At 39.4% G+C, this 24,946-nt stretch overlaps 1 protein-coding gene across 3 annotated transcripts; it reads right to left on the reverse strand.

Moving 5' to 3' along the window:
• Positions 1–566: 566 nt before the first annotated feature.
• On the reverse strand, positions 567–1,553 carry LOC118488108. Of its 3 annotated transcripts, none has more exons than XR_004883762.1 (2): positions 1,033–1,553; positions 567–945 (listed from the first exon to the last, which is right to left on the reverse strand). XR_004883762.1 is itself a non-coding variant. In XM_035985241.1 (2 exons), exons 1-2 carry the CDS (start codon positions 1,181–1,183, stop codon positions 636–638), a joined length of 435 nt encoding a protein of 144 aa, XP_035841134.1. In that variant the 5' UTR covers positions 1,184–1,547; the 3' UTR covers positions 567–635. The 3 variants fall into 3 exon arrangements, 2 of the variants coding, with proteins under 2 accessions (XP_035841134.1, XP_035841133.1); XM_035985241.1 differs by having other exon boundaries at positions 567–919; positions 1,033–1,547; XM_035985240.1 differs by having other exon boundaries at positions 567–928; positions 1,033–1,547.
• Between the last annotated feature and the right edge of the window lie 23,393 nt (positions 1,554–24,946).

Raw genomic sequence — 24,946 nt, forward strand, 5'->3', positions numbered from 1 at the left:
CCAACTCGTATTATATATCGCGTTTCGGATGATCTTTGTCAAAATATACGTATGTGCCGTTTAGGCGTATAAAATAAATATGTAAAGTTATATTTATTTTATAAAAGAATCGTCGAGTTGTATTTGAAAATAAATATATAACAATATTTATTTTTTTATAAGAGAACTCGTGCCGTACGATATTTGAAATAAATAAGTATATAAACTATATTTACCTTCGTAAAAGAATTCGTCGAGTTTTCGAAGCCTAAAAATAAATATAATAACTATATTCATTTGTTGTAAGAAATTTTCGACTCGTCGTTTTCGTGAGTATTAAGTTGTTTTGGTACAAAATTTCAGAGTTGTATTCGTTTTTATAAAATAGTTACTTAAATCCGATAGTTTGATTAATAACAAAACGTAGTTATTTTACGGATTTTCTCGAAAAACGGGCAGAGTTTCCTCTGTTTTTGGACGCCCCCGACAACACCAGTTGTCGTTATTAGATCAAAATTCAACCAATAATATCAATATGTTAATTTTTCTTCGTATGCTTGAAATGTAAAACAAATTTCTATCGAGTCGGTTCAAGCTCGTGTGTCACGTAACATATAAAAAAAATAACGAGATAATCGTGCCGCTTTACCAAATTTCTAATGTTGTAACGCCAAAAATGTTGACTGAGTCGACCGGGTCAACTGAGTTGACCGGGTCGACTCGCTGAGTTGACCAGGTTGACCGAGTTGACTCGGTTTGACCGAGTCAACCATACCGAAGTTGAATCTGACCAAACCGCTTGACCCGAACCGTTGACCGAACCTAACCGCCTCTCCTTTGACCAGCTTTGGCTGCTTGTGACCCGGTGTTGACCGAACTTTCCTCGAACCCAACCGAACCCAGACCGTAGCTGAGCCGAACACCCAAACCTGACCCGAGACTGAAATGACTAGAACCAATCATCATCTCCATCAACCACAGTGGCCGTTAACAACAAAATCATCATCATCACTTTCTGTTTTGCAAGAAATAAAAAGAATATGAGGTGATTACCGGAATACTCGTCGGACCGAGACAAGGACCGCCGGTCCGAGTCAAGGACCACCGGTCCGAGATGCAACCGCCGCCGCACTCCACTGCCACCGCCGCTCACGGCGGTGCTGCTCCTCCGGCGCTCTTTCTTTCGTCTCGATCTCTCTCTCATCGATCCTTCTTCTTTGCTTGGTCACCGCACCATCACCAAACGATGGTGGTGGTCGGCCGATTACACCAGATCGGAGAAGGGGTGTGCAGGTGGGTGTTTGTCGGCCGGTTACCGAGGGGTCGGAGGGGTGTGGCCGGCTCCTTGCCGGCGGTTTCAACAGAGAGAGAGAGGGGATCGAGAGGGTGATGGTAGGATGTGAGAGATGAAGGGTGTTTGAACTTTGAGTGTGAATTGTATTGTCTGCATATGTGTTGCATCGAGAGAGAGGAGGGAGTCAGACTTTTAAGTCTGTTGTTGTTGTTATGTATATGAAGATCAAGAGAGGTGAAAGAGAGACACTCTAGTGTTTTTTTTTTTTTTTTTTGTGTGTAAAAGAGAGGATTGAGTAGTGCATTTATAGAGTAGAGAGTTTTTATTGCCCTTTGGTGTATTCACATTGCATTTAGGTCGGTTGTTCTATCCTTGAAACTAAAATCTTTTGTAGAGATTTGGTAGGATTTGATAAGATTTTGTAAATCTTATGTAGATTTTATGAATCTTGTATAGATTCTAATATATTATGTGCAGGTTTAGGCTTGTGGGTTTTGGGCTTGGGCCCGGGGCCCACAAGTCCATATCATGTGTAAGTGGTCTGTAATTACTACGAGACCCGGTATCGCGACCCAAACTTCGTAAGCATAAAATATTTGTGCAACATCCATATTTGTTGGCGTTGTCAGTATTTCGTACGGTGTCAGTCCGTTGTTGTTTGATGTTCCGCAGATCCCACACGAATCTTCACACGCGTACTGTAAAGTCGTATAGACGTTCCTAGGCACTTCAAAGTCCCAATTAAGTTTATTTGCGCTGTAAGCACTATTTATTATTGCGTTAATCCTCTGTTAATCACGTAATTAAGATCCGTAAATTACCGGTTGTCACATTCTCCCCCTGTTACAGAAATTTCGTCCTCGAAATTTACACTATGTTATCTCTTCAGAATTGTGTTTCAAAAGTTGATGTCAAGGGAAAACAAGATGTATAGATACAGTCACTAGTGTGACTAAGTTAACAGGATCCAACAATGAACAGGAACTTCGACCAATCGAATTCCATGTGAACGTTTATAACATGTAAACGAGTTCTAGAAGCAATAACATCCACTGGATGAACTTAGAATCAACAATCTCAAATGTAATAGTTTGCATGAAACGCTCGATCGTGATCAGCGCAAGCTGCAAGTCATACCGACGCCACAAGGTGTCGCAATGAAACAATTTAATAATAGAGGTGATCGAACAAGTATCACCTGTGTTTTGCATAAAACGCTCAATCATAATTAGCCCAAGCTACAAGTTTCTACTGACACCACAAGGTGTCGTAGTGATTTAAATAATCCAATATTAGCGGTGATCAAACAATTTCACCGTGTTTGAAGTCAAATGAAAGCGTAATAAGGTGAATCCGAAAGTTTGTTTCAAATGACATCATAGAATTTTCAATTGAAATTTGAACATCAAAGAAATAATGTTTTCGATCGAAGGTGAAGAAGCAATGGATATCGCAAAATTTTCGATCGATAATGAAAGAACCGTTAGTAGGTACACCGGAATGTAAAAATGAATTTGTGTACCATTGTCTTAACACACTATTGTATTAAGACAGCTTTGATATAATAAATCGAAGTGGATTTAAAGTAATCAATAAATAAATATTTAAATCCGTGCATGAGATGCCGAAATGAGTTTAGCGCAAGCTTTAGTTAAGTGAAAACACCACCACAAGGTGTCAAAATCAACAAACAATTTAATGGAGTCGAATGCCAAACAAGTTCACTTTGACTCGGAACAAATGAAACGCTTGTTAATACGAATTTGAATATGATGTTTTCAATACATCATATGGTGTTTTGAATCGAACATGTGTAATGGACAAGTTCAAACAATTGAACTTGGTTTTAGCGCAATCCGACAATAAACATATGTATCAACAAGAAAACTTTCGGCATGGTCACAATGAAAAACCATGTATGTAACTTGTAAAGAAATGATCATGATACAATGACCATTAAGAGGAGTAGAGATGCGAAAATCTACTCAGTGAGCGTGAAATTCGAAATTTCAATAATAGAAATTTGAGGACTTTACCTGGGGTTTCGTGTGACGACCAATTGTTAGGTGACATTACCATGGAATGTCGAACATATCGTATTCGTCGTTAACCGAAATAGGGGGGATGTGGAGACATACGTCTTTTCCTTGGAGTGATTCGTGTCGTTGCAGGATCGCGTGACAAGTTGTCGTTTCCTGGCCGTTAGTTCTCCTGCTGACAGGAATCTAGCGTCGTCGTTGAATTGCGCCATCGCGTCTTTTCAAAGGCCTCGCCTCGATAGTCGTATGTGACGTACTTCAACCTCTGTTGATGTAAGCTTAAGTTCCACGTATACCTGTGCGCTAGCGTCGTGTGCCATGTAGAAGGTGATGTACCCCGACATCTGTGGACATAAAAATTGAGTTCCATGTATTCCCGTGCGCTAGCGTTTTGTTATGCGTAGGCTGCCTGCTCGGGGAGTTAAAATATCATAGACAATGTGGATAATAGTGTGTACCCGAGTTAATATTCGCGATTCCTACGTGATGTCCATGCACAAATAATCGATCATAATCAAATACGCATGTTAATCACCAATAAGCAATCAAGTAATTCCCCTAGTCCCACTAGTCTATCCTCCCAGCCTCTCAGACTGAACTTCCTAGTCCCACTAGACTATCCGCCCAGCCTCTCAGACTGAATCTTCTAGTCCCACTAGACTATCCTCCCAGCCTCTCAGACTGAATCTTCTAGTCCCACTAGACTATCCTTCCAGCCTCCCAGACTGAATCTCCTAGTCCCACTAGACTATCCTTCCAGCCTCTCAGACTGAATCTCCTAGGCCCACTAGACTATCCTCCCAGCCTCTCAGACTGAATCTCCTAGTCCCACTAGTCTATCCTCCCAGTCTCTCAGACTGAATCTCCTAGTCCCACTAGACTATCCTCCCAGTCTCTCAGACTGAATCTTCTAGTCTCTCAGACTACCTTCCCAGCCTCTCAGACTGAATCTTCTAGTCTCTCAGACTACCTTCCCAGCCTCTCAGACTGAATCTTCTAGTCTCTCAGACTACCTTCCCAGCCTCTCAGACTGAATCTTCTAGTCTCTCAGACTACCTTTCCAGCCTCTCAGACTGAATCTTCTAGTCTCTCAGACTACCTTTCCAGCCTCTCAGACTGAATCTTCTAGTCTCTCAGACTACCTTTCCAGCCTCTCAGACTGAATCTTCTAGTCTCTCAGACTACCTTTCCAGCCTCTCAGACTGAATCTTCTAGTCTCTCAGACTACCTTTCCAGCCTCTCAGACTGAATCTTCTAGTCTCTCAGACTACCTTCCCAGCCTCTCAGACTGAATTCCCTTTTCCGAAGGTCTTAAATGCATGTTTCCTAAACTCTCAGAGTGTTGTGTACTGTATGTAATTGTTTTATGCATTGTGTGTAAAACACCACAATATCGTGTGTTTGGAGACAAAATTTTGACTATTTGTTTTTTAGCAACGGGTGGAGACCATATTCGAGTACTAGGCGTTCTGTATGTGTTCAGTGTCTCAATGATCTAAGTCCCCAGGGGGAAAGGTGAGGTTAGAGCCTAGGTATCACAACAGAAACCTAATTCGCTGTAACCTATAGCTCTGATACCAATCTGTCACACCCCGAAATTATCAGAGCATTGGCGTGACTGGACTGGTATCTTCATTGCACAGCGGAAGCAAATAAGCTAAGTCTTTCTAGAAACTAAACGCCCACTAAGTACTCGACTCTTCATGGTCCTCCTATTCCAACCGTGCCTTGTCTTAGAAATGCAACCTGAGAAAGAACATGTGAAAAAGTCAACATACAGTTGAGCGAGTTCATAGTTTGTTCATAAAAGATTTGAGATAAATCTTTTGAGTTGTGAAAGGTTTGAAATAAATCTTTGGTAACCGGTTTTTGAAATAGTATTGAGAAAATGAATTTAAAAATATTTTCTTGTTCAGTTATACGAGGACTTTGTATTTGTAACGATCTATGATCGTAAAACCATGTATTTGTAAAGTATGTATAACCGTCAATGCCCACCCTGACTTTGACTCTATGCTCGTATAAACCAATACTTTGAATTTGTATAAAACATGGTTTTTATTTTGTATAAATCAAGCGCTTTGTAAGCGTGTATGATAAAAAATCCCTGGTATGTAGAAATAAGGAAAAAGAGATCACCAATGGTTTGCAAGGCCATTGATATGTGTGAAGTGCAAGTAGGAAGACTCAAACCTAGCGGATTTTGCGTTGGGCACAAAGTCACCCCAAGGTCCGTTATGCTGGACCTGGAGTTGGGCTCACTACACCCAGATAGATCTACCGCTTACGTCCCTCGGTCCTACAATGAGGATTAATGGCCTCCAGTTCCCGCCTACCCACTCACATGATCAAAGTAGTAAACCTCCTTACGCTAACCATACCATGTAAAAAGTATTCGTAATTACTGTAACATATATACCACCCCAGCCACCCTGGCTGAACCTCCCCAGCCACCCTGGCTGGACCTTCCCAGCCATCCTGACTGGACCTTCCCAGCCACCCTGACTGGACCTTCCCAGCCACCCTGACTGGACCTTCCCAGCCACCCTGACTGACTCCTTAGTTATGAAAAATCATTCATATTTCGAAAATAAGCATTTGTTTTGTAAAAACCGGTATGTTTAGTATAAACCTTTCGTAATTCATTTGAGTTCCTCGAAATCCATTCGTGATATGATTTAGAAATACGAGCTTTGCGTTTGTTCAAAACTTTATATGTTTTTGAAAATCGTGCATGTCTTTCCACCCCGAAAATATTTACAAAAAGAATGTAAAACAGTAAAAAGTGGGGGTTATGAACTCGCCTGAATATTCCTGTGCAAAGCTAGCTAATTACGACTTCGATGATGTCGTTTCCAAGACGTGGCTTGCTAGCGTGCATTCTACAATATTCCTAACATGGAATATCTAATAAGTTTCTAACCAAAAACGATAACTAAACCACGTGTCACGAGCCCTACCGAATCGTTAATCGAACGATTCAACGATAAGTTGTTAACTTAATAGAAAAGATTAAGTTATACGTGTTAAGTCTCGTTTAATGTCGGTAATAGTTTACTAAGCCTTGAAAGTACTTAGTTTTCGAGAATTTCAAATAAAAAAATATCCATATATTGACGAAATAATGTTAGTCGCTCCGAGAAGTCGTACGCATACAAAAAGAATATTTGTATGAAAATATCATATAACCAACTCGTATTATATATCGCGTTTCGGATGATCTTTGTCAAAATACACGTATGTGCCGTTTAGGCGTATAAAATAAATATGTAAAGTTATATTTATTTTATAAAAGAATCGTCGAGTTGTATTTGAAAATAAATATATAACAATATTTATTTTTTTATAAGAGAACTCGTGTCGTACGATATTTGAAATAAATAAGTATATAAACTATATTTACCTTCGTAAAAGAATTCGTCGAGTTTTCGAAGCCTAAAAATAAATATAATAACTATATTCATTTGTTGTAAGAAATTTTCGACTCGTCGTTTTCGTGAGTATTAAGTTGTTTTCGTACAAAATTTCAGAGTTGTATTCGTTTTTATAAAATAGTTACTTAAATCCGATAGTTTGATTAATAACAAAACGTAGTTATTTTACGGATTTTCTCGAAAAACGGGCAGAGTTTCCTCTGTTTTTGGACGCCCCCGACAACACCAGTTGTCGTTATTAGATCAAAATTCAACCAATAATATCAATATGTTAATTTTTCTTCGTATGCTTGAAATGTAAAACAAATTTCTATCGAGTCGGTTCAAGCTCGTGTGTCACGTAACATATAAAAAAAAATAACGAGATAATCGTGCCGCTTTACCAAATTTCTAATGTTGTAACGCCAAAAATGTTGACTGAGTCGACCGGGTCAACTGAGTTGACCGGGTCGACTCGCTGAGTTGACCAGGTTGACCGAGTTGACTCGGTTTGACCGAGTCAACCATACCGAAGTTGAATCTGACCAAACCGCTTGACCCGAACCGCTGACCGAACCTAACCGCCTCTCCTTTGACCAGCTTTGGCTGCTTGTGACCCGGTGTTGACCGAACTTTCCTCGAACCCAACCGAACCCAGACCGTAGCTGAGCCGAACACCCAAACCTGACCCGAGACTGAAATGACTAGAACCAATCATCATCTCCATCAACCACAGTGGCCATTAACAACAAAATCATCATCATCACTTTCTGTTTTGCAAGAAATAAAAAGAATATGAGGTGATTACCGGAATACTCGTCGGACCGAGACAAGGACCGCCAGTCCGAGTCAAGGACCACTGGTCCGAGATGCAACCGCCGCCGCACTCCACTGCCACCGCCGCTCACGGCGGTGCTGCTCCTCCGGCGCTCTTTCTCTCGTCTCGATCTCTCTCTCATCGATCCTTCTTCTTTGCTTGGTCACCGCACCATCACCAAACGATGGTGGTGGTCGGCCGATTACACCAGATCGGAGAAGGGGTGTGCAGGTGGGTGTTTGTCGGCCGGTTACCGAGGGGTCGGAGGGGTGTGGTCGGCTCCTTGCCGGCGGTTTCAGCAGAGAGAGAGAGAGGGGATCGAGAGGGTGATGGTAGGATGTGAGAGATGAAGGGTGTTTGAACTTTGAGTGTGAATTGTATTGTCTGCATATGTGTTGCATCGAGAGAGAGGAGGGAGTCAGACTTTTAAGTCTGTTGTTGTTGTTATGTATATGAAGATCAAGAGAGGTGAAAGAGAGACACTCTAGTGTTTCTTTTCTTTTTTTTTTTTGTGTGTGTAAAAGAGAGGATTGAGTTGTGCATTTATAGAGTAGAGAGTTTTTATTGCCCTTTGGTGTATTCACATTGCATTTAGGTCGGTTGTTCTATCCTTGAAACTAAAATCTTTTGTAGAGATTTGGTAGGATTTGATAAGATTTTGTAAATCTTATGTAGATTTTATGAATCTTGTATAGATTCTAATATATTATGTGCAGGTTTAGGCTTGTGGGTTTTGGGCTTGGGCCCGGGCCCCACAAGTCCATATCATGTGTAAGTGGTCTGTAATTACTACGAGACCCGGTATCGCGACCCAAACTTCGTAAGCATAAAATATTTGTGCAACATCCATATTTGTTGGCGTTGTCAGTATTTCGTACGGTGTCAGTCCGTTGTTGTTTGATGTTCCGCAGATCCCACACGAATCTTCACACGCGTACTGTAAAGTCGTATAGACGTTCCTAGGCACTTCAAAGTCCCAATTAAGTTTATTTGCGTTGTAAGCACTATTTATTATTGCGTTAATCCTCTGTTAATCACGTAATTAAGATCCGTAAATTACCGGTTGTCACAATCCACATCTTAATGGTAATTTCCAATTCAAACTCTAGTGGACCCTCGTCAAATTGTCGAAATTATATTTTGACCCGACGAGTACCAACCACATTAGGGTACGGAATCTTCAAGTTAGGGGTGAAACCCGCATCTTGTTGATTAAGTCCCATTCATCGATTCTCAATCTCGCCAAGGTCCCGATTGTTTCAATCGATTAGAGACATGTAGTAACTGGAAGGGTAAGATACCCTTAATCGCTTCTCGACGAGAGTATCTTTCCTATAGGCCAAAGCAAGTTTTCTCTAACTCGAAAGGACTTTCGACCCACTTTGAAATAGTCGACGTTTCTCTACCCGAAACAATCCAATGTTTTATGAGCCTCTCTTTTATGTTATCTCAATTTATATGTGATTTTATACTTGTTACTTCGTTCATTTCAAAATCGTTACACAATTCGCACGTTTATCGCAATCAAAAACAATAATAATCTCTCGTGAACAAACTAAATTTACGATGTTTTCATTATTCATGTTATGCTATGTGAAATTCGTGTTATGCTATGTGGAATCCATGATTATGCTATGTGATACAATTTGAACATTTTATGCTATGTGAAACAATTGGAACCCTTTTATGATATGTGACACTTTATGCTATGTGATTCATTTCATGAAAAACGATTTTTCTTAAACAAACATTATGATCAAGTCTCACCTCTTCATTCCTTTTGAATCTCTAGATGTCTTCACCAAACTCTGGATCCTCCAAGAAGGCCAAGAAGTCTAAATCAGGCTCAAAGAAGAACTCCAACAACTCCGGCTCCATCTCCAAACAAGAGTTAGTGGGTCTAATCGCTGAACAAATGGCCGACCAAATGGCCCGAGTTATCCCTGACATCGTAAATAGGATCCAACCCTACACTGATCAGGCTTCTGTCGAATCCAAGGTCAAATAACCTAAAGCACCATTCCTCTTTAAGAAATTCATGGCTTGTAAACCCCTGGAGTTTTCAGGCAAGGATGGTGCCACCGCATTGCTTACTTGGTATGACGCCATGAGGAAATCACTTCCGTAAGAGTGGTTGCCCGGACGACTTACACACCCAAAACGCTACAGGGGTGTTTCGCTCAAGGGCCCTGGACTGGTGGACCTCTGAGCGAGGCATAAGAGGAGAAGATGCCGCCCACGCTTTACCATGGGCTGAACTAAAGAAGATCATGAGGGAAGAATTCTGCCCTTCTGTTGGTCCCTCGGATGGGATCTTCTTGTTCGGAAACGTAGTTGAATCGTAAGTGATCAATGCGCGGAATTCATGTAATCACATAGCAGATATACGAAGACAAAATTCTACTCTGAATCACCGTCTGATATTCTATTGATATGATATGAAAATGTACAAAAACCAGAGAGAACTCAGACTGACATAAGGTTGCTAGAAAGTGAAAGTGTCAAAGGTTCTAAACAAGCTGATCGAACAGCTATTTATAGGCAAGGTCAGGATATGAGAGTGCTGGCCGATCGGCTGGGCTAGCCGATCGGCTGACAATGCTAACCGATCGAACAGCCTACTCGATCGGCTGGGCTGTCCGATCGGCTGGGCTAGCCGATCGGCTGGCAGCTTTAGCACTTAACAAAAACTTCACCGTATCCTGACTAGCTTTACATACAAAACATATACAACTATACAAAATATGACTACATGTTAACGGAAGCTGCAAACGTTATTGCACTAACAGACTCCCCCTCGGATGTAGCTGTAATTCCTTCCAACATAATCTTTACTTCCTCCTGTTGCGTCTTCTTTCTTTAGCTTTTTGCCTTCTTTGTTCTGCTCTTTCTTCTAACATTCTTTTTCTTTTGTGTCTGCCCTCAGTTATCCACCATTTTCGATATTCTGGGTCGCCATCACGCTTTCGATCCCATTTTGGTATCTTGTTCTCTTCAGATTCGATTGGCGTCTGATCAGTAGGCGGTACATACCCCATTCTTCGTCTACCCAGCTCAGCAGCTCTTTTAGCTATCTCTTGAGATATTTGACTTCGCTTGTAAATCTTTAAGAACTCATCAATTTCAAGATCTCTCCATTTCGTCTTCCAGTATCTTCCTGAATTGATTTCTTTGGCGAAGCAAACATCGACTACTCCTTGATATTGCATAGCTATCTCTTTGTCTTTCTTATCATAAACTATCTTGTTGACAAACAAACAGTCTATGTCTTTCTTTGAACAGTTCACCAGCCACATAGGATCCAAGATACAGATTTTTCGAGATTCTCCGGTGGACTTGTCATACAAAGAAATCACTGCCTTAGCTGTAGATGGATTGTATAGCCATGCTAGAAATAGATCATGAAAGTCTTGTTCAATGGCTCTGAGCGGCATATTCTTCAAACACCTAGGAGGCTTTACATCCAAAGTAATATCTTTTTCTCTGTTCTCCAGGTAAGTAACAATTTGCTTTGGGAACTGTGGCTTCCAATCTGGATAATTATTTGATGCTTGTAGTTTGATGTAGTTCCACAATTTTTGATCATGCTCACGTACTTCTGGACCGTAGTAGAACTGTTTAATGTTCTTTGTTACCACCAATTCATCTACGTCCCACCAAGGTAAAGTAGCAATATCAGCTAAGAACTCAAAATATTGAACTCCCTGCTCCCGTCTGATAGCATAAACTTTAAGATCTTCTAAATAACCCCAAGACAGGATGTCTCCCCAAGAAATGTTTTTGCTATGTGTGAAAAATTGAAGAGCCCTGAGAGTTTTTCTTTCCTTCGGCATATTCTTGAACCATCTCTTTCTTTCTTCTGCAGAAATCTCTCTTGGAACTGGTTCAAGAATATCTTCAGTAGAAATCTTTTCAACAATCTTTCTCCTGATCTCATCTTCATTTTTATCTTTAAACATTTCTGCAAACGATGGAAATGTAGCATCTTCCCCTTCATAGTGAAAATCTATCCCATCTTCCTCTGAATCAGACGCGTCTTCAACAATTACTTCGTCATAATGATCTGCTTCATGTGGGTATCTAGGCTCAAAATCCTTTGCAGGGGACTGAGGAATTTCATCTTCAATATCGAACTTGAACTTTCCATCTTCTAATCCCAATTCCTCAAGCATTTCAGCCCTTGTTCTTATTACCTCTACCTCTCCTTGTTGTGGAGCATTTAAATAAATGACAGTAGGATTCGAGAGGAGTACCTGATCAACAGGTTGCTTTCCAGATGATGATGCTTCATTCTGAACTTCATCCTCCTGTTCATTGATTTTGTTGTTCATCAACTCATCCACCTTTTCTTGAACAGCTGGATCTCTGATTAACAATCCAGAAGCACCTTGATCATTGTTATCATCGTCTTTATCATCTTTATCAGACTTATCATCAGCTTTGTCATCAGATTTCTCTTCATCTTCCTCATCTTCATCTGCAAACATCTCTATATCGGATTCTTCATCCACAATCTCACCACGAGCTATCCTTCCCTTCCTTTTCAGATCAAGAAATTTCAACAACTTGGCCACTTCTTTTGCATTGTATGGCACAGAGTAAGCATCACCAACCAGCACAAATTTGTCTGTCTTCCACTTACGTAGCAGAACTTCCTTGGCCTTTCTTTTTCTCTGAATAACTTCAACCCTTCGAAGAATATTTTCAACATCTACTGGCTCAGAAGGCTCACCAACAACTAAGAATTCTGGTTCATGAGGCTCTTCAGCTTCAACCATCTCCTGATCATCTTCAACTTGTTCTTGAACTTCAACAACTTCAATCATTTCAACATCTGGTTGTGAAGAAGAACCACCAACATCAAGTTGACTTGAAGACCCATCAACCACTTCAACTTCTTCAACCACACCTTTGTTCTTTTGGGTTGCTTCTTCAGCTAAACGACGTTCTCGCTCCATTCTTCTTTCATTTGCCTTTATCACATCAATCTCTTCGAATGCAGCATGAATGTTCATTTTTAGATAACATTCAACTACAGCAACTAGCGTTTGAAGTTGTTGATCTTTCATCACTTTGTCAGCCTTCATAGCTTCCATTTCCAACTTCATAGCCTTCATCTCATTTGAAGAAACTTCACTCATTTCACTGAGAAGCTGATTTAAAGATTGGTTCACATTCTCCAATTCCTTTATGTTGGTATTCAAGGTAGATATCTCAAGTGTCAACAATTCAAACATTTTAGAACTATCATCGACATAATCCTTCATTTTGTTCATTCTTTTCTCTTTTTCTATCAATGCTGCAACGATTTTATCATGAGCTTTCATCAAATTATCAACTTGGTTCTTCAGAATATTGCGTTCCAATTCTGCTTTTGCCTTTTCTTTCTCCAATTTGTTGACCTTTTGAATTAGTTCTTTAACAGCTTTATCATTGAACATATCATTTTCACCTGGAAGATCTTCTGAGAAAATACTAGTAGCAGGACCAATATCATCAAAATCAAAGTTGAAATCTGCTTCTTTCTGATGTGATGACTCAGGAATATCTTGTTGAACAGGTTTAGGACTAGCTGCTTTGAATCCTGTGATCTCAACGTAATCATCATCACCTGTCTTCTTTTCTGTTTCAACATCTGGAACTTCTTTTGTTTGCACCTCTGTCTCTTTTGGAATATCAACAATAGGAGTCTTTTCTTTCTGAACATGTTGAACTTTCTTTCCATCTTTGTCTTTTTGAGACTCAGCTCCCGATTTCTTCGCCCTGACATTTCTTGGGATTATTCCAACTGGAGCTGCTTTTCTCTTCTTTCTTTGCTTCTTTGATTTTTCAGGATCATATGGAGAATCTTCTTCATCTGATCCCTTTTGTTTCGTTGAAGGTCTTTTCTTTAATTGAGCTTTTCCTCTTCCAAGAGTTTCAGGAATCAATTCAGAATCAGATTGAGTGGCTTCAGAATCTTCATCACTTGAACCACTTTGAGCTTCTGTTTCTGGTTCAACCCTTGTAGCCTTTTGAGCTTGAGCACTTATTCCTTGAGCTTGTTGTGCTGCAACCTCTTCATTCTTTTTCAAGTAACTTTCCAAAGATTGCTTTAATAGCTCAGATCCGTGTTCAATCACCACAGATGGCTCTAAAACTGTTTCATCAACTAGCCTCTGTTGTGGTAACATTTAAAACATATGTGATCTAATTGTCTTAATGCTCCCCCTTTCACTATACCCTTTTCTCCATCTTTGTGTCTTCATTGTCTGAGTCACTATTGTCATGCCTCCACTTATCGTTTTCAGGAGCAACATACTCTTTATCTTTTATTTTGCATATCATCTGCTTGGTTTTTGCATCCTTATCTTTTGTAATTCTACCAATTGTGACCTTATTTACCATGCTCATCTCCATCACATCCTCACTGTCCTTCGGAAGATCTTTGATTTTGTCATTTAATATCATCATGATGAATCTAGGATACATGATGTATTTGTCTCCTTTAGCTTGGCAATTCTCCTTCATATACTCAAATATTACTTGAGAAATGTTGTACTTTCTGTTCAACACCAAGCTTGCTTTGATGTTCATGATATAATCAGCAACCTCATCATAAGCACCCTTTCTATGACCCACTGAATGCACCATACAATGCATCAAGTACCGATACGCTTTAGAGAAGCATCTTTTATACATCTTTCCATTTATGTGCCCGGTGAAACCCATTCTGCACCATAAACCTTTTACAAGACGTTCTGACATGATTGTTGGATCATCATCAGAATCTTGTAGATCAAGAACTCTTCTCACATCTGCAACACTAACTTCAATCCCAACATCTATATCTTTTCCATTTTTGTCTTTCTTTCTTAATACAGCATGAATCATCTTATCTGTTTCATCAAACCTTGCTGTATCCCAGAATGCTCTAATATGTGATTCATAAACCACAGTTCTATTTGACATCGCTTTAGCAATTCTGCTCTCTCTCAAAAATGTTGCCATCTTTTCTACCACAGAATCAGTTGTCGACTCAGCATCAATTGTACAAGGTACATTATGACCCTTGTCTTTTTCTTTACCTCGTCCCTGCAAGAATATCTAGTATAAATCATTTGAACAAATATAGAAGCATAAGAATGAAAATTTTGAAAATTTTTCAAACACCTGGAATTTTCTATGTGATAACACTAGGGAATCGACTGGCCTGTTCAATCGAGGAGCATTGCTGTTCGATCGGCTGGAAATGAATAAAGTGACAGTGGCTGTTCGATCGGTTAGCATGTCTTTTGAATCGAATAGGAAATCCTGTTCGATCGGTTAGAAACGTTGTTCGATCGAACTGTTACATGTTATGTGAATTTTGAAAGAATGTTTGATGTTCGATCGATTAGAAATGCTGTTCGATCGACTAGCAAATTATGTCAATGAAGTTTTTACAAAAGGTGTCCGATCGGCTAGCAGATGCTCTTCGATCGGTTGACAAACTTATGCACAGAAATCTAGGTGAAAAATAGATGCTATCCTATTAACAAGTAATGCTGCTCGATCGGCTAGCATATGCTCTTCAATCGGTTAGCAATTCCTGTTCGATCGGCTAGCAGGTGTTGTTCGATCGGCTGGGCTAGCCGATCGGCTGGCACTTTGATCAAGAAAAAGGTAAAATGACATGTTGTTCGATCGGCTAGCAGTTGCTGTTCGATCGGCTGGGCTAGCCGATCGGCTGGCAATGCTATTCGATCAACTAGCATTCATCAAAAGATTCTAACACACAGATTTCATAGCATATTTTTGGCACAAATTTCAAGGCATCAACATTAAACTACCCTATGCATCAACACAAACACATAATCTTTATTGCTGCTCGATCGGCTGGTCTAGCCGATCGGCTAGCATTTGTCACAGAAACGGCTAGGAACAACACTATCAGATGATTCAAGAATTTTATCCTCAAAAACACAAATTAAGCACAGATCTAGAATCCTAATGATGTCGCGATCAAAACCCTATGCTTAACTTTATCTAAAACATCCTACAAAGTGTCTAATTAATCGAAAGAACCTCCGACTGCCGTAACAATATAATCTCAGATCTATCAAGTTTAATCATGATTTTTCAAAAATTGAAACAGTAAACATGTAGATCTTGCTAATGCGATCAAAACCCTATAAACAGATTACATCAAAGTGCCCTAAATCTTCCTAGATCTAAGTTTAAAGCACCGACAGACAAAGAACATGATGAACATGATGAAATTCAAAGATTTGAATGTGAAACACGTACCTTTGCCATTGAAAATGATGAGCAAACCAACAAATCAATGATATGATGCAAAAAGAATCAAATAATTTAGTGAAATAAGTGAATCGGCTGAGAGAAAGTTTTGTTCGATCAAAGTGTGTAACCGATTGAATGACAAGAGAACTCCTATTTATAGGGTGGCACTGGAACGGCTAGGCTATTCGATCGGCTGGTCTAGCCGATCGGCTAGTCTGTCTGATCCATGTCACTTTTGACTTTCAAACCGATTTGATTTTTTGACCTTTTTCACATTATCAGTGTTCGAGAAATCCACTTAAGCATCTAGGTCCAAGTTAATGACCCTAGGTACATAATTTGTCTACCAAGTTCAACTTAATGACCTTGGTTGACCCGAAGCAAAGACATACTGATGTTTTGATCAATCATTTTTCTGAAAATTTACAAGTTTCAAATTAATGAAGTTGGATTTTTGACGTTTTATTTTCTCTGTTTGTATCAAGATTAGCTCCCAACCCGTTTTTCAGCTCAGAATAACTTCCTACATCTTCATCAGACTGTGAATCTGAAGATCAACTCTCCGCTTTGGTTTGTCAAAAATAAAGCAGAAATGCAAAATCTTTTTGAGTTTTCAATGCAGATTCTAAACTAGAAGTGTATAACAGAAACTGAAATACAGAATGTAATGAAAGTAATCTATTTACAGACATATTTTTGCGAGCGTGTTAGGGAATCATATCAGCTACCGACATGTTATAGGTACCGTTAAGCTTAATTCATACTCAGAATTAAACAATTCACCTAGATTGTCGATATACTGATCCATTTTAAGTTTTCTCACAGATTTCAATTTATTCAGGATACGATTTAGATGTCTTATGAACTTAACTCATTCATGTGTCCCACCTCTTGAATATACTCCCGTATCAAGTTCCCAATATTCAGTCTTACAGGTGAGTATACCACAGATGATATCTGTAGGGGGTTAAATGCGAGGGCCGTGAGAGCTCAGGTCGATACATCCGTATACGCAAAGAGATAACGGCTTCGACTTTTCGGTGTGTCCCCTTTAGAGAATCTTTTGTTACAACAGCAATGACTATCAATTTTATTGTTTCATCAGATTCATGAGGGCGATGCTATGTTTCAAGCATTTTGTGGAAAGTATTATTCGGGGACTAGGTCAGAACTTCCATTCAGCAGAAATCCCGGAATAATATCCCAGATATCACTAAGTATAAAGACCTAGTATCTCAGAATAAGGGACCTATCAAACGAGATTTCAGGGGTTACCTATATATCCAAGTAGTGTTCCCAACAAAATAAGTTTCGTTATTAAATTTTAAGTTTATATCCCGAACAAATCTAATAACTGTGTAAAAACCTATCGACACATCATTAGTGAGACTGTTTAAATCTTTTAAAACTTTACAAATCTTTAGCATACCATAACAGTCTAGCTGATGTACTATCATTTTCCCTTTTTTACACAAGCTCTTTTTCATTTTTTATTGTTTTTGGATTTTGAAATTTTATCATGTTTTTGGCTTTTTGATTTTTTAGTGTTTTTGGATTTTCTAAAAGTATATACAAATATACCTATCTCCCCCTAAAGACCAAAACAGGTAAAAAATCGACAAACCATTGCAGATTGTTTATCAACATCATCTACAGTGGTATCCTCATCAACGCCACCGATTCCATCCGACACCGATAAAAGCATCATACCATTCAGTTTTAAAAGATATTTAAAACGTGTTCTATCAAATGCTTTGGTATGTAAATCAGCTTTTTGCTCGTCAGTGTGGATTTTCTCAATTCGTATCAACTTTTTCTCGAAACAATCGTGAATAAAGTGATGACGAATTTCTATATGTTTGGTTTTAGCGTGATGTACTGGATTTTTTGTTATATTTATTGCGGCCTCATTATCAACATAAAGAGGAGTGTTAAGAAACTGCAAACCGTAGTCGCGCATCTGTTGCTGTATCCACAGGATCTGAGAGCAGCAACTGCTGGCAGATATGTACTCTGCTTCACATGTGGATAGCGCCACAGACGCTTGTTTCTTACATTCCCAGGTAACCAATCGAGGTCCAAAGAACTGGCATCCTGCAGTTGTTGATTTAGCATTGACTTTGCAGCATCCGAAATCCGAGTCGGAATACCCTTCGAGCGTAAAGTCACCTTTTCTAGGATACCACAACCCCAACGATGGAGTTCCCTTCAGGTATCGTAATATCCTTTTCACAATGATTAAGTGCGAAGCTCTCGGGTTAGATTGAAATCTTGCTGCGAGGCACGTCGGGTACATAATGTCGGGCCTTGAAGCAGTTAGATACATCAATGAACCGATCATGGAATGATAAAATGTTTCATCTGCCCTATCTCCGGTGAGATCTGGGTGAATCCCATGATTTGTTGCTAATGGGGTTGCCGCAGGAGTAGAACCTGACATTCCAAATTTCTCTAGAATATCATGAAGGTACTTCGTCTGGTGTATGAAAATTCCTTCAGGAAGTTGATCAACTTGGAGTCCCAAAAAGAATTTCATTTCCCCCATTGATGACATTTCGAACTTTTGCTTCATCACTTGTTCAAAATCTTCGCACAAGTTCTTGTTTGTTGACCCAAAAATATGTCGTCCACATAAATTTGTACTATCAGCAGGTGATCGTCGACTATCTTTGTGAAGAGGGTGGCGTCAATTGTTCCCCGGATGAAGTGATTGGCTAACAGATGCTGAGATAATGTCTCATACCAGGCTCTCGGGGCCTGGTGTAAGCCATATAATGCTTTATCCAAGAGACACACTTTGTCTTTATGGTATGGGTCGACGAAGCTCGGTGGCTGGCCGACAAAGACTTCCTCCTTCACTTTGCCGTAGAGAAAGGCCGACTTCACATCAAGCTGGTACACTTTAAAGTTTTTCCACGATGCAAATGCCAGGAAAATTCTGATTGCTTCTAGTCGTGCCACAGGAGCGTATACTTCAGTAAAATCAATTCCCTCCTGTTGACTGAAGCCCTGAACAACGAGTCGAGCTTTGTTTCTCACAACTACTCCTCTGTCGTCTCTCTTACACTTGAACACCCATTTGGTGTTGATTTTCCTGTGACCTTCAGGTAAATCCACCAGTTTCCAAACACCTAATTTTTCAAACTGGTTCAGCACTTCTTGCATCGCGTTGACCCAAGAGTCTTCAGTAAGCGCCTCTTTGTAAGTTCGAGGTTCGATCTGCGAGATAAAACAACATAGTGAAAATTCAGTTTGTAAAGGTGCTACTGATGAATAAAAACTTGTAAGCCCTTGGTCAATTTGATGTCTGGTGCGAACTCCTGATTGAAGCTCTCCTATGATCAGCTCCTCTGGATGATATGAAAGAGTTCTGGGCATTACTTCACTTGGAACATCTACATTGCCTTCCAGATTAGTGACATTTTGATTTGCACCTTCTTCACTGATAGGATCTGCTTGATCAAAGATCTGGATTTGCTCCCCCTCAGATTCTGAATCACCATGATCAAATATTGGACCGACATCAGATGTTGTGTCATCTTTTGTTGCCGTCTGATTATCGAGAGAATGTGGATTATCATCTTGTTCACCAGCATTACTAGGACCTGCTTCATCATCATTTGAAGTTTGCTGAGATTGCCTAGAATACTTTGCTGGAAATCTTTCTTCTGATGACTCATAGTCTCTAAGAATATCCAACTCATCAAAGAAGTCTTCTTCATCTTCAGGTTCTTCCATCACATCAAATGAATCCCACAAAGTATCGTAGTGATAACGCCATGAATCTCCTGGGTTCTGAGGCGGCATCGTATGACCTTGACATTCAACATTTGCAGCTTCAATAATCCGCTTTTCTCTTGGCACGAAGACCCGACGCAAAGGACTTGCATATCCAACAAATATACCCTCAATGCACTTCGGACCAAACTTTCCAAAAGGTTCTATCACCGTACAGGGTGACCAGAACGGTTCAAGATATTTCAAATTAGGCTTGCGGTTATTGATCAATTCAAAGCATGTTTTGTTGAATTTCTTGACAGTGAGAACTCTGTTGCGAGTATAGCATGCAGCAGAAACAGCTTCAGCCCAAAAATTTATTGGAAGTTTTGAATCTGCGAGCATTGTTCTGGCTGTCTCGATTAGTGTCCGGTTTTTGCGTTCTGCTACTCCATTCTGCTGCGGAGTGTACGGAGCACTAAAATCATGCAGTATACCTCTTTCTTCACAAAATTCTTCCATCTTATTGTTTTTGAATTCAGTACCATTATCAGTTCTAATTCTTCGGATACGCCTCTGGTACAAATTCTCAATCTTTTTGAATAACGCCATCAGACTGTCAAACGTTTCATCCTTTGTCTTCAAGAAAGATACCCAAGAAAATCTGGAATAATCATCAGTGACGACCAAACAATAGTAATCTCCTGTAATGCTTTTGACATTCACAGGACCAAATAAATCCATGTGAAGTCTTTCCAGAGGTCGTGAAACTAAATTGACTTGCTTTTTGGGGTGCGACTTTTTCTTCTGTTTGCCTTTAATGCAACTTATACACTCCCCTTCCAGATGAAAACCTTTGATGTGAACTCCTGTAACCAGATCATTGTGGACCAAATGATTCACTTTTCTAAGATGTATATGCCCCATCTTTCGGTGCCACAATCTTGACTCTTTCTCAGTTGCTCTAGACACAAAACAATGAGCCTGACTCGTTGTTGTCGTTGCTATGCTCATATCCATACATACAGGTCGTTGACTCTTGGTGCCCTCATGATGACCCACTCTTCAGGGACAACAAATCCCGGTTTTAGAATCAAACACTCTTTGTCAGTGAAGTGAGTGGTATACTTTCTGTCACAGATCTGAGAAATACTTAGTAGGTTATTCTCCAGCTCAGCAATGTAATTGACTCTTTCAAACGTCACAATCCCATTGGATAATGTTCCTTCACCAACGATCCGACCACCTTGATTACCCGCGAATCCAACATATCCTCCATTTATATTCCTCACATCGTACAACAATGCAGTCTTCCCTGTCATATGTCTGGAAGCTTCACTATCCATGATCCATCTTGAAACAAGTTGTGGAAGATCCTGCACATAAACCAACATGATTAAAACATTTCAATAAGGATGCCAATTCATGCTTCGCGATCAAGGAAGCTCCGGCAAATCATACACAATCAAACGGATTTTGCTACCCAAGCCTCTTTAGACTTAGGTAACTCAAGTTTGATGTGAGATTTTGTTGTATAGAGTGGCGGAAAGTTTTTATCATTTAATTTCAAGCTTTCTTTAGACTCAACCTCAACCTCATTAAGTGTGAACGACTCATCATTTTTAGGTTGACCAGATGGTTGGTCTTTCTTTGCCACCCATTTCTTTTCAAAAATTGATTTTTCTTTTTCAAGCTTTTCATAAAGATCCAAAGGAACACTCATCTTTACCGATGTGGTAGAAGATGATTGTTTTTCCATCTCAGAAACCTTTGGTTTTGAACTACATGCTCTCATCTCAGCAACTTTCGGCTTCCATGTTTGTTGAGTTGTTGCGACCCGTTTGTAAAATTTGTCATTTTTAGTTACCACCTTCTTTACGGGTTCAGTTTTGACTTTGGTGTTGTCATTTTTCAAACTCTTTTTCTCAACAACCAATGGAGCTTTTCCTTTCTCATCATCTTTCTTCTTTTGACTCTCAACTACTTCAGTCTTAGGCTTCAATTTGTACACTTTCGTGCAATATGCCTAACTTGATTGCATCTGAAACATGTTCGGGTGTCGGCTACCCGACTTGTGCCTTCAGACTGAGGTTGTGAGGCCTTTTCCTCAAAGAACTCTTTGTTGGATTTTGAAAAGATTTTAGGTTCTTCATTAGAAAATGAACTCGAACTGTTCACAAACACTTTCTTTTCAATATGCTTCTTGTTTTGAACATTTTTCTTCTGATAAGACTTACCCCCCTGATATCCACCCGACCAGTTGTTTCATTTGTTATTAGAAAAACGTGGTGGAACAACGGGTTTATTGTAGTAAGCTTTATCTTTCTCAAAGTTCATTTGTCTTTTTGTTTGGTTCAGATTATTCACTTCTGACAACTCAACTTCGACCAATTTGTAAACATTTTTCAATTTGTTCACATTTACATTCTCAATCGAAAACTCAGAATCCGAAAACAACTTATCTGAACCCAACATCTTGTACATGACAAGATTTGGTTCTTCATTTAAGTTGTTCTTGGACTTTTGTTTCGGAATGTATTTATCCAAGAAACAACCATCATCTTCATTTGAATCAGACTCTAAAACACTTTATGCCATGCTTTTGACAATATCAGTCTGAACACTATCATCAGATGATGATGATGAGAATGTAACATCAATTGACTCTGGAAGTTTTATTTCTTTTAATTCTTCCTCATCATTAACCAGCCCGGACTTTTTCTTTCAAAAATTGTTTAAAACAGGTGGTGGAACTTGATGATATCCCACCCCAGTTCCGTCTGAAAATACATCTTCGCCAGCTTTGTTTTTCCCGATGGGTTTGGGAACAATGTGCTGCAAAACAAAGCTTGCGGAGTTGTAGCTAGTTAATTTCAATTGGATGCGTTCGTTTTCAATTTTTGCTTCTTGAAATTGAAGCTTCAGATTAGCAATTTCATCCAATTGTTTATTTATTAACTCCTCTTTCACCCTTAACACACCCGACAATTGAACATTTTCTTTTGTTGTTTTGCCATTTCGATCATCCGAATCTTTAACCGTTCGCTTAAGCTTCTCAAAGTTTTCAGTGATGTGACGATTTTCAAGAATGAGATTTTCATTTTCTTTCATTGTTCTTTCTATGTCACTCTTATCACTTTCAATTTTTTTAGTTAACTCTTTTGCACGATCGTTTGAAGCTTTTAGCAATTTATTCCGGTTTAAGATCTGGTTTTCTACCTCTCTGACCCTTTTTGTCAGATCTTCAACCTTTTTGTTATTGAGGTAAGTGATAGTACTACAATCTTTGCAGTTTTTCCTGCAATTCTTGCAGTCACTTTCGCTTATATCTTTCTTACCTGACACTTTATTTGTGTTAATCTGACTGACCTGGCCGTCTGACTTAGTTCCAGAACTAGAATCTACCTCCAGTTCTTTTGCAGCTAGAACTTTGTCCGCCATCTTCATCAGATTTTCGGCTGTGATCTCCTGTGATGTATCTATCAACCCACCATCGATCTTCTTTTCTGCCAACTTCACCTTTTCTTCTTTCTCTTCCACTTTCTTTTCACCTTCACCCCACCATTCTCTTTGTCTAGCTTCCTCTTCTTCAGCATATTGCTGAATGATTGCATCAACACTAAGTGAATTGGGATCGATGGCGATATTACCTTGAGGATCAAGGTAGCATTCTCTATCTGGATCCCACCTTTTAGCCCTTTTTGCTTCTTTGTAAATGGTATAGATTCTGCTTACTTTCGTTTGGGCTTTTATTCTTCTGTTCACAAACTTTTCTTCTTCTGTTCTTGTGTCTTTAAACGGAACAATCTTTCCTGCTGCAAACGCGTAACCAACTGCGTCTTCCTCAGGCAATATCTCACTCCAGTTATAACCTTCATCGTCATGAATGACCGCTAGAGCTCTTGACTTTTCCTTATCTTTTTCTTCAATCTGCTTCAGCCTAGGAGGTTCCGATTTATTCTGATGGTAAATGGCTTTCTTATAGTAATCTTCTCGGAACAGATTAGCAGACTCATCAGCATACTCGTTTCTGCACTCATGTTTAAAGTGACCTTTTTGTTTGCATTTGAAGCATGTCACTTTAGATTTATCGAAACCCAATTTGGTAGACGGACCACCAATTGTTTTCCTGTCGGTAATTTCCATGAAACGCTGTGCTCGACGAACCGCACTGGCCATAGCCCAACGAATATCGATAAGTTCCATTTCTTCAGGATCTATCTGATCATAATCTTCCTTGGTCAGGTTGGTGTTACCTATCTTCCCAGCTACTAACCCTTCATATGACTCCAATACAGATGCTAAGAAAACCGTCTGTTGTTTCGCTGACTCCTCACTGAAATTTTGACCATTTTTCAAATCAACTGCAATGTTACATTGAAAGACATTTTTTGGTGCTGATTGCTGTTGGTTTGATGTGCTTGAAGATGGTCCTTGACTTGTAGTGTTGGAAGACATTCCTCCATGAAAACCACTGTGTGAGGTTTCTTGATTCTTTTGTTGTGAACTTTCTGCTATGAAGGCTGTTTTCGGAGATCCTATCTTTTGAATCAAGCTCTTTGGATAATAAAGTTCCACATTTTGTTGATATAACGAGTGATTGACTTTATGTGTTTTCTTTATTTCGAGCTCATGACTCTCAAGTTTCTCTATCAGCAAATCAACTGTTAGAACATTTGGCTGGATTGTATTCTTGATCATCAATGCGAAGTATTGCCAATCCATTTCGTCTGGCAGAGAGTCAAATAACTTGTCAACTAGTTCTTCTTGAGAGTATAGGACTCCATGTCTCGCCAACTCCAGCTTTAGATGTCCGAAACGTTCAATCATTTTTGGAACAGACTCATTCTTAAAACATCCGAACAAATCAAATTCTTTTTTTAGTAATTTCTTTTTGTTTTTGATGATCTCTGCAGTACTCACACATTTTTTTTGTAATTTTTCCCAAAGATCCTTTGCGTTTGAATACTCAATCAGTGAGATTATATCTTCTCTCACTGATTGGTTAATCAAAGCTATACATTTCTGTTCAGCCACAAAGTATATGATCTCTTCATTTTCTGACATGTTTTCAAAGTCTTCTCTTCCATTGTTAAAACCGTTTTTTAAGCTTTTCCAACTGGTGTACGTGAAGGCTTTCAACCATTTCTCGAATCGTTTTGCCCGCCGATTATATTCTTCAATTGCTAACAGCTTTGGTGGCTTATTATAGGTTCCATAAGCGCTTTCCACACTAAGTGCATCAGACAACGTCTTTCTCGTGCTTGGAGCATTTTCGTTAGATCAGTTTGTTGAATCATCTCCACTGTTTCCAGCAAAAGCATACATTTCACTGAACGAGTTCATGAATTCTTCCATTGTTAACTACCTGATATGTTTATCAAACACTTAGAAGATTTTTGGATTTCAAAGATGTAATCACAAA

This window comes from Helianthus annuus, chromosome 16, assembly GCF_002127325.2.
Source record: "Helianthus annuus cultivar XRQ/B chromosome 16, HanXRQr2.0-SUNRISE, whole genome shotgun sequence".
Taxonomy (NCBI): Eukaryota; Viridiplantae; Streptophyta; class Magnoliopsida; order Asterales; family Asteraceae; genus Helianthus; species Helianthus annuus.

Coding starts and splice junctions, on each gene's coding strand:
- LOC118488108 (XM_035985240.1), bottom strand. CDS start 1,183: ATGAGAGAGAGATCGAGACGAAAGAAAGAGCGCCGGAGGAGCAGCACC. Junction 929..1,032: donor TCGGTCCGACGAGTATTCCG/GTAATCACCTCA, acceptor GATTGGTTCTAG/TCATTTCAGTCTCGGGTCAG.